Source organism: Hemicordylus capensis, chromosome 5 (genome assembly GCF_027244095.1).
Source record: "Hemicordylus capensis ecotype Gifberg chromosome 5, rHemCap1.1.pri, whole genome shotgun sequence".
Classification (NCBI taxonomy): domain Eukaryota; kingdom Metazoa; phylum Chordata; class Lepidosauria; order Squamata; family Cordylidae; genus Hemicordylus; species Hemicordylus capensis.
Genome location: NC_069661.1, coordinates 254,848,637 through 254,863,687, shown reverse-complemented (window position 1 = coordinate 254,863,687; position 15,051 = coordinate 254,848,637). Strand labels below are relative to the sequence as shown.

Sequence of the window (15,051 nt, the reverse complement as noted above, 5' to 3'; positions counted from 1 at the left end):
TATGTGAACTGTCCATTTAATCCCCTGAATTAAACATCTTATGAATCTGTTGCAAAGCAGATTCGCTCTTCAGATACCCCGCAGCATGAAGCCATGTGTGAATAACTCCCTGGCTATCCTGCCAGGGATTGAACCTGGGACCTTCTGCGTGCAAGCATACAGATGCTCTTCCACTGAACCATGGCCCCATTCCCAGCATCTTAACTGGAGGTGGGTGGGTTGATTCCTAGCATGTCCCACTGATCCAATTAGGATTGTATTGTGACTTTTCTGGAGTTTGGATCTGATCCTAACTGGATGTCCCAGCCAATGTGCACTGGTTGCTAGCCCTCTCTGCTGTTGCTCCCTTTCTTCTTCCCTCCTGAGATATGGTGCTGCTGGAGAGAGAGCTCACAAGGGCTCCACTAGGCACTTGATGCTGGGAATGAGAAGAACTACATTTCCCGTAGTTCCCAGCGTTTCTGGGGGCATTTTGGAGCATTTTGCCAAAAATCTAGAGATTGTTTGACAGAATAATCTGAGTCCCCTGGATTATTTCCACAGTGGTAGGGCATCATGAAATCCAGACAATCCCTAATCTAGTGCCACAGATAGAGTCCATAAGGATCTGTCCTGCAGTGACAGAATGGTAAATTGTGTGAAAGAGCTCACAGGCTGAGTATAACTTTACTCACATGTTTAAAACTTCAAGGACTGATAAAGATTGACTTGATTAAGGGCGAACGTAAATGTGACTTTAATTATGCCTTGCTGGGGAAAAAAACATGTAAATAGCATGCAGAAACAATCTAGATGACGACCATGGCCAAGGTGAAGAGCTTTTAAGAGTAGCCCCTCCATGAGCCTGATTTTGACCAAGCCCCATGCATGTGCTATTTGCACAAGAAAAAGCAAGCCCACTAGGGCCAATGATGTGATTAAACTCATGTGTCTAGTTTGGACTTCAGTTTTCTCACATCAGGCATGTCAATGCATCCTTCCAGACTCAAACCCTAAATTTACCATTATGGAGCAAAATCTACTTGCTTGCCCTAAAAAAAAAAATTACTAGCCAAATAAAATAAAATAAAATAAAAAATCACAGTTTTGTTGTATTTTCATGTTGAAAAGAACAGCCGATGACCAGGATAGTTGGTTAGTCTGAGCCCTTGGTTTGTACCTGGAATTGCTCCTGGGAACCTAAGAAAATCCTCTGAATGTGGCAGATGCTACAATAAATCAAGCAAAACAATGACAGTATCTTTTCCAGTGGGTTTATTTTAACAAGTGATATCTCCTTTGTTCACAGAACAGGTAAGTGGCAAAAACCCAGCTTCAGTTAAACATCTCCATTTGCCATATGTACAGTCTTGGAGATGGCCGAGTTCTGCCTCTTTCCACCGCCAACTGGTCACCTCCCTGGGATAGATTTCCAGAAGAAAGGAAAGGAAAACAAAACAAAGAAAAGAGACTCTTTTAAGCCAAGCAGTAGAGAGTGACTCCATCATTTGAGTATTTGGAGGTGTGAAGAATAATGGAAGCCCCTTTAGAAGATTTTAATTCCTAGCTGTAGTCACAGGGCATCCATTACACAACACATTTAGGGCAGACAAAAGGAAGCATTTCACATAATTAATATGTGGAATTCACTGCCACAAGGTATGTGGCTTAAAAAGGAGATCAGACAAAATAAATGGTGAAGGAGGAGGAAAGGGCTCGCTGTTGGGGAAGCACTGCAGCTGAACCATAGAGCATCTGTTTTGCATGCAGATGGTCCAAAGTTCAGTCCCTGGCAGCATCTCCAGTTGGGGCCAGTAAAGAACTCTGCTGGGAACCCTGGAAAGCTGATCAGGGGTGCAAAACTCACTGTTGAGGTGTTCCCCTCTCTTTTTACTGAGCTCCTTTCCCCGGCCAAACCTAGTAACCTGTATCTTAAGTCCCCATAACATATCCCCCCCCAATCTATTTGCTCTCCCTCAAAAAAATTTTTAGGTGAGGAGTTGTTCTTCAAGCTTTCCCTCTGTCTGCACCCCTGGAACTTCTACCGGTCAGAGTAGACCATATTGAGCCAGATGGACCAAAGGGCTGATTCAGTTCAGGGCAGCTTCCTATGTAACCTCCAAGATTCCATCTTCAGAGGTCTCTAAATACCAGTTGGTGGGGGGGCATCAGGCAGAGGCTGTTGCCTTCAAGTCCTGCTTGAGGGCTTCTTTGAAGCATCTGGGTGGCTAATGTGGGAAGCAAGATACTTGGCTAGGTGGGCCCTTAGGTTCTTTCGAATGAACATATGAAACTGTCTTATGCTAAATCAGACACTGGTCCACCCAGCCCAGTAAAATCCACTGTGGCCAGGGATCACTCCCCAGGATGGAGGATCTTTTCCAGCACATGATGCTTTGACAGGAGATGCCAGGAATTGAACTTCTTTCCCTCTGTACACAATGCATGTGCCCTTCCATTGCACTATGGCCCTTCCCCTCAACGTATGTTGTGTCTGAAAACATACATTTGGAAGTGGGCTGATAATTTCTCAGGGAGAGGTTTCTCAAGTATCCCAAGTGGTCAATGAACTTTGACAGGGAAGAGATGTAGTTCAGCAACGTCTGGAGTACCAGACATTGGGAACCCCCTGGTCTACACTGACTGGCAGCAGCTTCTCCAAGGTTTCAGGCTTAGGGGGTCTTTCCCAGCCCTACCTGGAGCTGCTGCCAGGGGCTGAACCTGGGACCTTCTGCATGCAAAGCAGAGACTCTTCCCCTGAGCTAAAGTCCCACCGAGAGTGAATTTGAGGCATGTTTGGAAAGGACGACACGGATTTCAAAGAAAACGAAGAATGTCAACAAGTGAATAGGTGAAATTTCTCAAGGGGTGAGGGGGTTGCACATCTCTGTTCCAAATCAGTACTCTTGCAAACTACTTAGTGATTCAGAACCTTCTCCTGCTTTCTACCCTGGGAGAAGTTATTCACTTCCCGCTTGCATTGAAAAAGGAGGCCGACTGCAGAGTGAGTGTCAAACTGACACCCGCATGGAAGCGCTGGGAGTTCTTTTGCAAAGGGGAGAATGGCAACATATTAGCTCATCAAAACAGTAGCTAAGAGGCAGAAGAGCAGCCGGCGTGGACAGTTTCGGCGGCATCCAATTGCCTCACGAGCATTTCTCAGCATCACCACCTGCCAGCTTTGAAAGGAGGCGGAGGAGGGATAAATGTCGCCCCTGCCTGAGCATTTAACCCAACCGATTTTCAGTGAGGCCATGCCAACCCAGCAGGGCTTCCGAGAACAATTTTTACAACCAAGGGACGTGGATGTGATTCTTAGGGAAGCGAGTTCGGTGCTGGTTCCCACTGCTGTGGCGAACTGTTGAGTGCGTAATAAATTCATGCCATTCATAGCAACAAGCTATGCTGATGGCCAGTAATTTAAAGGACTTGGACAGGGGATTTAGCAAGTTCATGGAGGAGAGGACTATCAAAGGCTATGATGAGTCAGAATGAACACAGGAAACGGCCTTATACTGAGCCCACTGTAGATGACCCATCTAGCTCAGGGTAGACTGTTGTACCCAGTGTAAACCTGGGTACAATGGCTGATGATGGGAGTTGAAGGCCAACAACATCTATGGACTCGTGTTTAAGAAGCCCTGGTCTACACTGACTGGCAGCAGGGTTCTTTCTTAGCCCTATTCAGGAGATGTTGCCAGAGACCTTCTGTGTTCAAAACATGTGCTCTATTATTGAGTTATGGCCCAATATTGCCGATAGGAAGCCTCCGGAGGCAGTATGGCACTGAACATGTTGGGGAATGATCATGGGAGAGGGCTCCAGCTTGTGTGATTTAAAAGGGGATTAGACAAGTCCATGGAGGACAGATCTATCAGTGGCAACTAGACTTAATGGCTATAGGCTACCTCCAAGTTCAGAGGCAGGATGCTTCTGAATGAGAGTTTCAGGGGAGCAACAACAGGAGAGGGGGCATGCCTTCATCTCCTGGTTCTGTGGCTTTCCAGAGGTATCTGGTGGGCCACTGTGGTACACAGGATGCTGGACTAGATAGACCTTGGGCCTAATCTAGCAGGGCTGTTCTTACATTAGGATGCTGGACTAGATTAAACTTTGATCTGATTCAGAAGGGATGTTCCTGTGCTCTTAGGAACTGGGAGAATTCTATGCATCCCATTTCTAGTGGACACTAGAAGTCAAAGTTCAATAATTCTGCCAAAAGGAAAGGGCAAATTATATGGGTCCTTCTCCTGGTTGCCTGGATGGGTGTGAGATCCCAGGTACATCTTTCCCAAGATGCAGCTGCTTCTCCATTATCCTGACTCCCTCTAGCTGACAGGGAGTGAACACAGGTCTCCAGAGGTAGTCTCGGCACTCTTTTGGAAGTCTTGCTCTTACATCAGACCCTGTGGATCCTATAACCACCTCTGTTTATTTTAATGAAATAATGCTTGCAAAATGCTTTGCACTGTGAAGTGTTAAGAAAGGGACTGTTTATACAGTCAACACAATCAAATGCAAAAACATTTGCTGGGCTGTACTACTTCAAGCTCCAGGGATGTGTGCATGAGCAGCACATTTGAAAAAATTCTCTGAATATAGAAAACCAGCATAACAGGGAACATATTTATTCAGTGTGCCTTTCCACCAGTGCGCTAGTTTTCTATATGCAGGGAGGGTTTCCCCCTCATTATGCATCATCTTCCTTCCTCAGAGCCTGAGGTAGACGCGTGCATTTGGTTAAGAAAAGCCAAATGCACAAGTTCAGGATGGCAGAGACCTGGCTTGGCAACAGTGAGTGCAAAATGGATCTAAGTGGATCACATGTTGAACATGAGCCAGCAGTGTGATGCAGCTGCTAAAAAGGCTAATGTAATCTTAGGCTGCATTAACAGAGGCATGTTGTCCACTGTACAGTTTATGAGAAGTAATTGCTCCACTCTATTCTGCTCTGGTCAGACCTAACTTGGAATACTATGTTCAGCTCTTGACACTGCATTTTAAGGAGGACATTGATAATCCGGAATAGATTCAGAGGAGGGCAACAAAGATGGTGAGGGTCTGGAAAACAAGTCCTATGAAGAACAGTTTAAGGAGCTGGGCCTGGAGAACAGAAGTTTAAAGGGAGATATGACAGCTGTCTTCAAGTATCTGAAGGGGAGTCCTATAGAAGATGGAGTGTTGTTGTTCTCTGTTGCTCCTGAATGCAGAATGAGAATGAGTGGTTTGAAATCACAAGCAAGTAGAGTTGGGGTAGACATTAGGAAGAATCTCCTAATTGTCAGGGCTATTTGACTGTAGAACAGTCTGCCTTTTGCAGTGGTGGCTCTCCTTTGCTGGAGGTTTTCAAACAGAGGCTGGACGGCCCTCTGTCCGGGGGGCTGCCTGCCGTACGATCATGGAGCAGGAGGGTGGACTAGAAGTCCTCCAAGGCCCCTTCCAGCTCTAGCATTCTATGATTCTGGTCCGTGAAAAGCCTCACAACCCAGTTCCGAATAACAGGCAGGCCATAACTAGGAATGCCCTCCCCACCTTCCACACACTTTGAATCCACCCAGTTCTCCCAAGTCTCTTGTTAATCCAAATGAAGACACCTCACCTGCAGTCCTCTTGCACCACTGCTCACACTCCCGCTTGGACGGAAACTGGTTTGCATTCCCGCCGCAGCCTCCAAATATGAACGGCCGGCAGTGGTGGGCTCCCTGGTGATAGTACCAGAGCACTGTGTAGTGTAGACAGGAACCTTCGTCCATTGGCAGGACACAAGGATCTGCAAGGGGGACACAAACCCACCCAAGGATTCAAAGGTGGGGCAAGTGATTAGGATGACTCTGGCACAGACAGTGGGCTTGATATTTCAGTAGTAGCGGCTCATCCTAATGAGCGGGGCGGGTGAAGGAGGTGCAGCTGCCTCTGCTTCCCAGCAGCTGGGGTTGCTCCTCTCTCTCTCGTGCCTCTTCAGGGAGGCTAACAAAGGTTTTATTGATTTATTTATTTATCATCATCATCATCATCATCATCATCATCATCCCTTGCCACCCATGGAAGCGTCTAGGTCCCCTGCTAACTGAGCAAAGAGGCACCTTTTAAAGTGGTGATTCTCTAAGATTTAGCCGGGGAGAGAAACTGGCCCTATCCAGGGATTGTGAGCCCTTTAGGGACAGGGAGCCATTTATGTATTATTTCATTTTTCTATGTAAACCGCTTTGAGAATTTTGTTGAGGAGCGGTATATAAATATCAGCAGTAGCAGTACAGTAGTAGTAGGAGTCAGTAGTTGACATAGGATCCCTGGACTTCCAAAAAGCTTTTGACAAAGTTCCTCATCAAAGACTTCTAAGAAAACTAAGCAGTCATGGGGAAAGGGGTCATGTACATGTGTGAATTGCTAACTGGCTGAAAGACAGGAAACAGAGGGTAGGTATAAATGGAGAGTTTTCACAATGGAGGGAAGTCAGAAGTGGGGTCCCCCAGGGATCTGTACTGGGACCGGTGCTTTTTAATTTATTCATAAATGATCTAGAAGCAGGGGTAAGCAGCGAGGTGGCCAGATTTGCAGATGATACTAAACTCTTTCGGGCAGTGAAATCCAAAATGGATTGTGAGGAACACCAGAAGGATCTCTCTAAACTGGGGGAGTGGGCGACAGAGTGGCAAATGCAGTTCAATGTTGGCAAGTGTAAAGTGATGCACACTGAGACAAAAAAACCCAACTTCAAGTATACGTTGATGGGATCTGAGCTGTCGGTGATTGATCAAGAGAGGGATATTGGGGTTGTGGTGGACAGTTAGTTGAAAGTGTTGACTCAATGTGCGGCAGCTTTGAAAAAGGCCAATTCCATGCTAAGGATCATTAGGAATGGGACTGAAAATAAAACGGCTAATTTTACAATTCCCTTATACAAAACTATGGTGCAGCCACACCTGGAGTACTGTGTACAATTCTGGTCACCACATCTAAAAAAGGACATTGTTGAATTGGAAAAGGTGCAGAAGAGGGCAACCAAGATGATCAGGGGCCTAGAGCACCTTCCTTATGAGGCAAGGCTACAACACTTGGGGCTTTTTAGTTTAGAAAAAAGACACCTGCAGGGATACATGATAGAGGTCTATGAAATCATGCATGGTGTGGAGAAAGTGGATAGAGAGAAACATTCTTCTCCCTTTCACATAACCCTAGAACCAGGGGTCATCCCATGATATTGATTGCCGGAAAATCCAGGACCAGCAAACGGAAGTACTGCTTTAAACAACGCATAATCAACTTGTGGAATTCTCTGCCTCAAGATGTGGTGACAGCCAACAACCTGGATGGCTTTAAGAGGGGCTTGGATAACTTCATGGAGGAGAGGTCTATCAATGGCTACTAGTTGGAGGGCCACCTCCAGCCTCTGAGTAGCAGTTGCAGGGGAGTAACAGGAGGAGAGAAGAGGGCAGGCCCTCAACTCCTGCGGTAGGCTTCTCAGAGGCCTCTGGTGGGCCATTGTGTGGAACAGGATGCTTGCTTGGATGGGTCTCCTTGGGCCCGATCCAGCAGGGCTGTTCTGATGTTCAGTAGTAGGTCAGGTGTCTTGCTCACTGGTCTGAGCAACAAGGAGAAGCTGCTGTTCCTTTCCACCGGGCAGTTGGTTTCTCGCCATAGCAGCAGCAGCAGCGGGCAAAGGCCCGCCGGCCGGTTTCCGTCCTCCTTCCCGCAGCAGCAGCAGCAACGAGAAGGGGCTTTGCTGTGAGACGAGCCCAGCCGGCTTCTCTCTGACTCCGCTGCTATCAAAGCCGCTCTTCCCCCACGAAAGCGACTCTCCCATGACATGCCAGCTGATATTCCGCCGCGCTTGCGCGCAAATGGGTCCCCCGCCTGCCGTGAAAGCAAAGCAGCAGCAGATGGGCGTCCGCGGCTAATGAGGGCGCGCGAATCAACGAGCTGCGCTGGAGGGATCGATTGCAGTTGGGCCTCGCCTGCAGCAGCTTCCCCCGCCTTCCTCCTCCGGGGGGGGGGGGAGCCTGGGCTGCAAAGGTCGCGGAAGCCGCACTCGCGGAGGGCTCGGCGGCAATAAAAGGAGCCTTAATGGCTTTTAGCCACGTGGGCCAGAAGGTCGGCTCTTAGTCAGCGGGAAGCGGAGCACCGGCAGCGGAGGGAGAGGGAGGCGGGGCTGCTGGAGAGGGCAGCGGCGGGGCCAAATCCCTCCCTGGGGGCCTGGAGAGCCCCTCGCCCGCCGGTGTGCTGCTCAGCGCCCCTTCCTGCTGCACGGGCGGCGAGGGCATTGCCGGCTGGCCGTGGCTAGTGTGTGTCGTGCGAGCTGCGAGCCCACCAGTGCTCCGCCAGCCACCTGGGCGCGCCGTCTTCCCGGCGCTGGTCCAAGGAGAAGGCACCCATCCCGCCCCCCCTTGACCCAGCCGCCCTTCAGGAATCCTTCCCCGGCAGCGAGGGAGCAGCCCTGGGCGCAAGACCCTTCAGACCCCGCCGTCTTCTCAGGCCTGGAGTGCAGCAGCCACCCATTTTAAACGGCGCGGTCAATTCCCCAAGACCGTCTTGGCCATGGTCCCTCCCCTGTGTTGTGGCACTTCTTCTTGTGCTCAGATTGCACGCGAGCGCACGCACACACTGACACACACGCGCAACACTGCCTGCCTAGGGGCAGCAGCACACATGTCAGGCGGCGCAGAAACAGGCCGCAGCAGCTGTCACACCAAGGTCGGCAATCCTGCTCCTGTAGCGAGGGCAGGCAGGCGGGCCTTGAGCTCCGGTGGCCAAGCTGGGTCTGGGCAGAACCACCAGGGCAGGGGGCAGCTCCTGTGTGGGAGGAGAGTTTGCCAGCGATCATCTCCCTCTAGAAACCTCGCATGTCTCAAGGAAGGAGAACTCTCCTCCTTGACATGCCTGTTTTCTCCATGCAGGACTAGGAGAAAAGCCCTCCTGCCAGAGGCATAACGGGGGGAAACGGCACCCAGGGCAAGCTCTGCCCCTGAAATTGGGTCCCCCCAGCCCCCCCACATACCTGCGCCCTGGCCGGACTCCGCAGCGGTGGCAGGCGGTGGCGGATCGTGTGCCCCATGGCTTGTGGCACACAGTGGCGGCGTGGGAGTGACCGAGTGAGCGCGGCGGTAGCGGGCGGCGGTGGATCGCCGAGTGTGCAGAGTGATGCCGAGGCCTGCCGTCTGGCCCGGCATCGCTCTGCGCACTCGGCGATCCGCCACCGCCCACCACCGCCACGCTCACTCCCGCCGCCGCCCGCCACCGCCGTGCTCACTCGGTCACTCCCACGCCGCCACTGTGCGCCACAAGCCATGGGGCACACGATCCACTGCCGCCCGCCACTGCCACGCAATCCGCCACCGCCCGCCACCGCCGCACGATCCAGGGGGGGATGGGGGGCGTGGCACTTTTTGGCGCCCCCCACGTGACCCAACAAAGTGGCGCCCAGGGCACGTGCCCTGCCTGCCCCCCCATCGTTACGCCCCTGCCTCCTGCTTTTACAGAAGGAGACAGGCCTTTCTCTTGGCCTTCAGATCTCCCCTCCACACTCACCTTTGCCTAGTCAGCCTTCAGCTTAAGCCCCTCCTTCCTATAGACCCCACTGAAGTGAAGCCTGAGAACCAACAAATGATGCACGATGACAGGCATATAATTGGCCTTCCCTGCTACCTTTCCTGGTAGCAGGGAAAGGAGAGCTGGTCTGGTGGTAGCAAGCATGACTTGTCCCTTTAGCTAAGCAGGGTCTGACCTGGTTGCATATGAAGGGGAGACTAGGAGTGTGAGCACCGCAAGATATTCCCCTCAGGAGTTGGAGCCACTCTGGGAAGAGCAGAAGGTTCCCAGTTCCCTCCCTGGCAGCATCTCCAAGATCGGGCTGAGAGAGACTCCTCCCTGTAACCTTGGAGAAGCCGCTGCCAGTCTGTGAAGACAATACTGAGTTAGATGGACCCATGGTCTGACTCAGTATATGGCAGCTTCCTATGTTCCTATGGCCCTTGGACCCTCTTTTTGAGAGCAGAAACAGCAGCTGTGAGGAGGTCTCAGAAGCTTACACACACACACACACACACACACACACACACACACACACACACACACACAATCTGATCTGAATCCCCACCTCCACCACCACCATGGCTGCTCTCTGCTCCTGCAGGGAAGTTCCAATTAGCACCCATGGAATCTCTCCTCCCAGGTCAAGTAGCAGCCATGGAAGAGGGGGTAATCAGGATTGTGGTGGGGGCAAACGATGAATGCCCCTCCCCTCATACCATGGTCCCAGTCCTCTCTCACACAGGAGCATAGGAAACTGCTTTATACCAAGTAAGACCCTTGGTCCATCTAGCTCAGCATTGTCTACACCGACCTGCAGCAGCTTTCGAAGATTGCAGACAGGAGTTCTTTCCCAGCCCTGTCTGGAGACACCAGGATTGAACCTGTGACCTTCTGCACTCAAAGCGGATGCTCACCCACTGCGCTCCAGCCATCTCCAAGCACAGGAAGCTGCTTTGGACTGAGAGACCCTGGGTCCATCTAGCTCAGTACTGTCTACCCTGGCTGGCAGCCGCCAGGGTTTCAGGCAGCCTTCCCAGCCCTACCTGGAGATGCTGCCAGGGACTGAACCGGGGTCCTTCTGCATGCAAAGGAGATGCTCTTCCATAGCTGAGCTCTGGCCCCATCCCAGTCCTGCAGGGAGCAATCATGTGCATGTTGCAATGGGTCATTTGGCCCCAGCTTAATATCCACCCATGCCTCTTCCTCTTTCCTCCCTTTCCCTTCCTTTGTTCCCTCCCACCCGCCCAGCCCGTCAAATTTAGACTGCAAGCTGCTCAAGGCAGGGACCTTTGTTTAATGGCACTCTGCAAAACACCTATACAGAACGATACAGTCAATATGACGGTTTCTTTCTGCCGTGTATGTCTGGGGCCTTAGTCCGGCATGCCTGCTCTCGGGAGGGGTTCACCTCCTGCCACTGCATGCCAATGAAAGTGCCTCCCTGTCTGTCAACCCACCCAACCCTGAGTCACCTGTCGCCGATGGAGCGGCTTTTCTCAGGAGCATGGCTGGTTTGGTCTTGTCCTGCCTTCCACGGACTGATTCCTGCTTTGTCAAGCCTTCCGGCAAGGGATCCCGTTCCCCACTCTGCGCAGCATCTGCTAGGTAACTGCCACCAAAGTCTTCAGATCTATTTGCCAAGTGAAGGTTTTTGCCTGCATGGAAGGAATAAAAAAGGGAGACAGAGGAAGTGGGGATGAATCACAGTGGCCGACATGGTGCACAGCATTATGGAGGGGAATCGCTGCACTGCAGCGCTGCTCCAAACTTCAAGGGAGGAGAGCTGGTCTTGTGGTAGCAAGCATGGCTTGTCCCCTGAGCTAAGCAGGGTCCACCCTGGTTTGCATTTGAATGGGAGACTACATGCCTGAGCACTGTAAGCGCTTCCCCTGAGGGGATGGGGCCACAGCTCAGAGGGAGATCATTTGCATGCAGAAGGCTGCAAGTTCCCTCCCTGGAACCCCCCAGAGAGGGCTGAGAGGGACTCCTGCCTGTAGCCTCGGAGAAGCTGCTGCCAGTCTGTGTAGACAATACTGAGCTAGATGGACTCATGGTCTGACTCGGTATAAGGCAGCTTCCTATGTTCCTAAAGCCAGTGTGGTGTAGTGGTTAGAGTGCTGGACTAGGACCAGGGAGACCCGAGTTCAAATCCCCCATTCAGCCATGAGACTTGCTGGGTGACTCTGGGCCAGTCACTTCTCTCTCAGCCTCGCCTACTTCACAGGGTTGTTGTTGTGAGGAGGAACCTAAGTATGTAGTACACTGCTCTGGGCTCCTTGGAGGAAGAGTGGGATATAAAATGTAAAATAAATAAATAAAACAAAGGGCATGTTGGGGCTGCTCAGCAAGGATAGCTGCCCGCACAACCAGGGCCGCTGCAATTTCCCCCGTTGTCCCAAATGGAAAACCTTGTAAGAGTGCTTTGTTGAGCACCCCCACCCCTTCCCAGCAGTCCCAATGCTCCCTTTGACGACTGCAAGAGCCCCACAGCCCAGCGTGACGTCCCTGAAACTCTGCGCGTCACATCAGCCAACATTCCCCTCCAAAGCCAGGGAGTGTGACGTGGCCTCTCTTGGGCAAGATCACTCAGGGCAGGCCCGTAGCCCACCGGTGGCATGGTGTGGACCTGCCACACCAAAAAGCCCTCTTTCCTCCCCAGCCTGACTGTTTCCACTGAACATTTGATCACCGGCCTCCCCTGACTTCTGCAACCCTCCCCCACCCCAATTTTTCCCCCTTGAGGCTGGTGGCAGGCCTGACTCAGGGCCCGTTTAGATCCCACAGAAGCAAGGGGGTGCTATGGGGCAATGCAGGTGGCGTGTGGCTGCTGCTTGCCTTTGTGCCTTGGGCAGTTTCCTCCATCTTACCATGGAGTTTTTTGGGGGGATGGGAGTTTCTGCAGTGGTGTGCAGAAAATCCCACGGAGAATCCACACAGCAAAAAGACGCTGCCGTGTGAAGCAGTTTAGAGCAGCCTTCTTGTGGAGGCTGTCACTTGTAAACTGGTCCTCCCAGGGGTTTCTGTTTGCCTTTCAGGAGGAGGAAAGCACTGCCAAACAAAATCTGGGGATGATGATCCTCAGAAAGGGAAGATGAAGGCGCCCCCTCTGCCCCAAGGCTTTTCATGGGCGGATGCTCATGGGATCCCATTGGAATGCAGCTGTGTGCAAGCCCCACATCGATGCCATGGTCATGTTCCATAGAACGCATTGGTTCGGGTCAATTGGATACATATTCAAAATCCATATTCCAGACTTATCCTTTGGGCTAGGAAGCAACAGTATCACTCTGGATGGGCTTTCATTTCCAACTCACCAACACAAGCTGTGAAAAAGGAGAGAGAGAAATGCACTCATGAATTTGACAATCCAGAAGCACTCAGGCTAGAAAAGCAAAGATTTTGAAGGCTTCACACAGTTTTTTCTTTTAGGAGCAGGACCCTCCAAGACTGTGATCTTCCCACACAGGTGGCAATCCTATAACTAGACATGGCTGGTTATTTCTGAACTAGATGTGAAACTCAGCATTTGTTTGTTTTTCAGATTTGCACACTACCCCAAACTTCCATCTCTGAGCAGTTCACAACTCCACAAATCAGACCAAAAAGAAAAGCCTTAAACAATTAAAAAACTACAGTCCCATTAAAAAGCTTGGGTGAAAACAATTTGGGGCAAATATGAATGTTCCCACTTCTTCAGTGTCACTCACTGAGACAGAGTAAAGAGATTCACAGGTTTTCATGCTGATCTCTCCAACTCCGTGTCCCTCAGCTAGAAAAGGAGACTGCTGTGGATGCAACTGGACCTGCCGTCAGTATCTTGGCTCACCTTTTAAAGACATTTGAGGTATTCTCTGCCACAGACTCACTGATTGTCCTTGGGAATGGTAGGTAATTGTGACTGGTGCTACCTCTAAGACACTGTTTTGTGAATGGGCTCCCAGAGATCTGCCCAACCCTGATGTCAGAAGCTGTCTTATATGGAGACAGTTCATTGATCTTCCCCCAAGCCCTGGCTTGTCTGCTCAGCCTGGTAGCAGCTGAAATACTTTAACAGGATATGTCAGAGATGGAAGCGGGGGCCTCCCAAGGCACCCTGTGGCCTTGGGCTGTGCCTTGAACTCCTTGGAACCACTAATGGGAGCACAGAGCTAAAATACGGGAAGGGATTTCCTGTGAGTGTCAGGAAGGGGCCAAATACTGTGAGTGGACAAATACTGGAAGGGGCCACCAGAAAGGAGAGCCATTGAGGGAAACAAGGCCGTTCACCCGCTAGGCAGATACAATGTCTGCAAACACACACTGGGTTCTGAGTGCTCAAAGTGTCAAAGCCACAGACAAGGAAGAGGCAGTGAAAGCAAATGAAGGGATTTGTCACTAAGACCTCACAGGGAAAAGGAATGTGCAAATTGAGGTTCCACAGGAAAAACACGACAGTCCAAGAAAGAGGTCAAAGTTGCATGGGGGACCTCGTGCCCAGCAGCCGCTAGGATTCATCTAGCCCGCTGGTCTAGCATAACAGCCGTGTTTGCAATTAATGGGGCGAAATTGGCTTTGCCGGAGGAGGCTGTGCTGACGTTCAAATTGGTCCAATTTGCATTGCTGACAGAAGACTCGGGGGCAAACCGTGCAGCTCAGCCAAGAGGAGGAGGAGGCCTGCTGGGCTGTGCTCACCCTGCCGGTCGCTCATCTCGCTCCTGATGATGTCCTTCACTTCTTCTGCCTGAGTTCACAAGGCACAAATGCAGAGGTTAGAAACCTGCTAACAGGACTTCCTGGTTCACTCCAGCTTTATATGCAAAGTGAATTCTGCCTCATTAGCCCCTGTGGTTGTGCAGTGGAAAAGGCCAAAGCCTATTCCAAGTGGTGATGGGCGAGCTCCAAAGCAGAGCTATATTTAGAAAAAACAAACCTAGGAAATAGAGCAGCTTATTTCTGAGCCAACTCAAGTTCTATCATCCCACCTATCACCTCCCCCCCGCCCATTTTATTGACCTTAATTATTTACCAGCCCATATACAATCTCTGGTTGGTTTACAATTAAAACTCAACAACAACTGAAATCTAAAACCATATAAAATTCATTAAAATAACCATCAATAAAACTTGTAAAACATTATAAACCAGAAGCCTGATAAAATATGTGCATTTTCAGAAGTCGCTTAAAAACAGCCAGAGATGGGGACGTTCTGATTTCATTTGGGAGCATGTTCCAGAGTCCTGGGGCAACCCTAGAGAAGGCCTGGTCTTCGGTCACCATCAAATGAACCAGTGGTGACCACAGTTGGGCCTCCCCCGATGACCGCAATGATGGCGGGGTTCATAACGAAGAAAGCACTCTCTTAAGTAACTTGGTCCCAAGCCATGACCTTCCAAGCTCCCTGCGTCACTCCTCAAAACATCCTTTCCTCCCCCACTGATATTCCAACCCTCCCCTCTCCCTTTCCTAGCTCCTGGTAAAGTAGGAGGGAAGCAGGAGAAAGGGAGGTTTTCCCCTCTTCCAAGCTGACATTGCAGTAGCCCCTGGGAAAACTACATTTCCCAGAT

At 50.8% G+C, this 15,051-nt stretch overlaps 1 protein-coding gene across 1 annotated transcript in view; it reads right to left on the bottom strand.

The window, feature by feature from the left end:
- Positions 1-1,264: 1,264 nt before the first annotated feature.
- LOC128325827 (collagen alpha-1(VII) chain-like) overlaps positions 1,265-15,051 on the bottom strand; it is a 154,446-nt gene continuing 140,659 nt past the window's right edge. Inside the window, exons 46-49 of the mRNA XM_053251666.1 lie at positions 14,179-14,227; positions 10,980-11,162; positions 5,579-5,749; positions 1,265-1,398 (exon numbers count right to left, since the gene is read on the bottom strand). Coding sequence (XP_053107641.1) covers positions 1,391-1,398; positions 5,579-5,749; positions 10,980-11,162; positions 14,179-14,227 — 411 coding nt within the window. The 3' untranslated portion in view covers positions 1,265-1,390. The remainder of the gene's footprint in view (positions 1,399-5,578; positions 5,750-10,979; positions 11,163-14,178; positions 14,228-15,051) is intronic.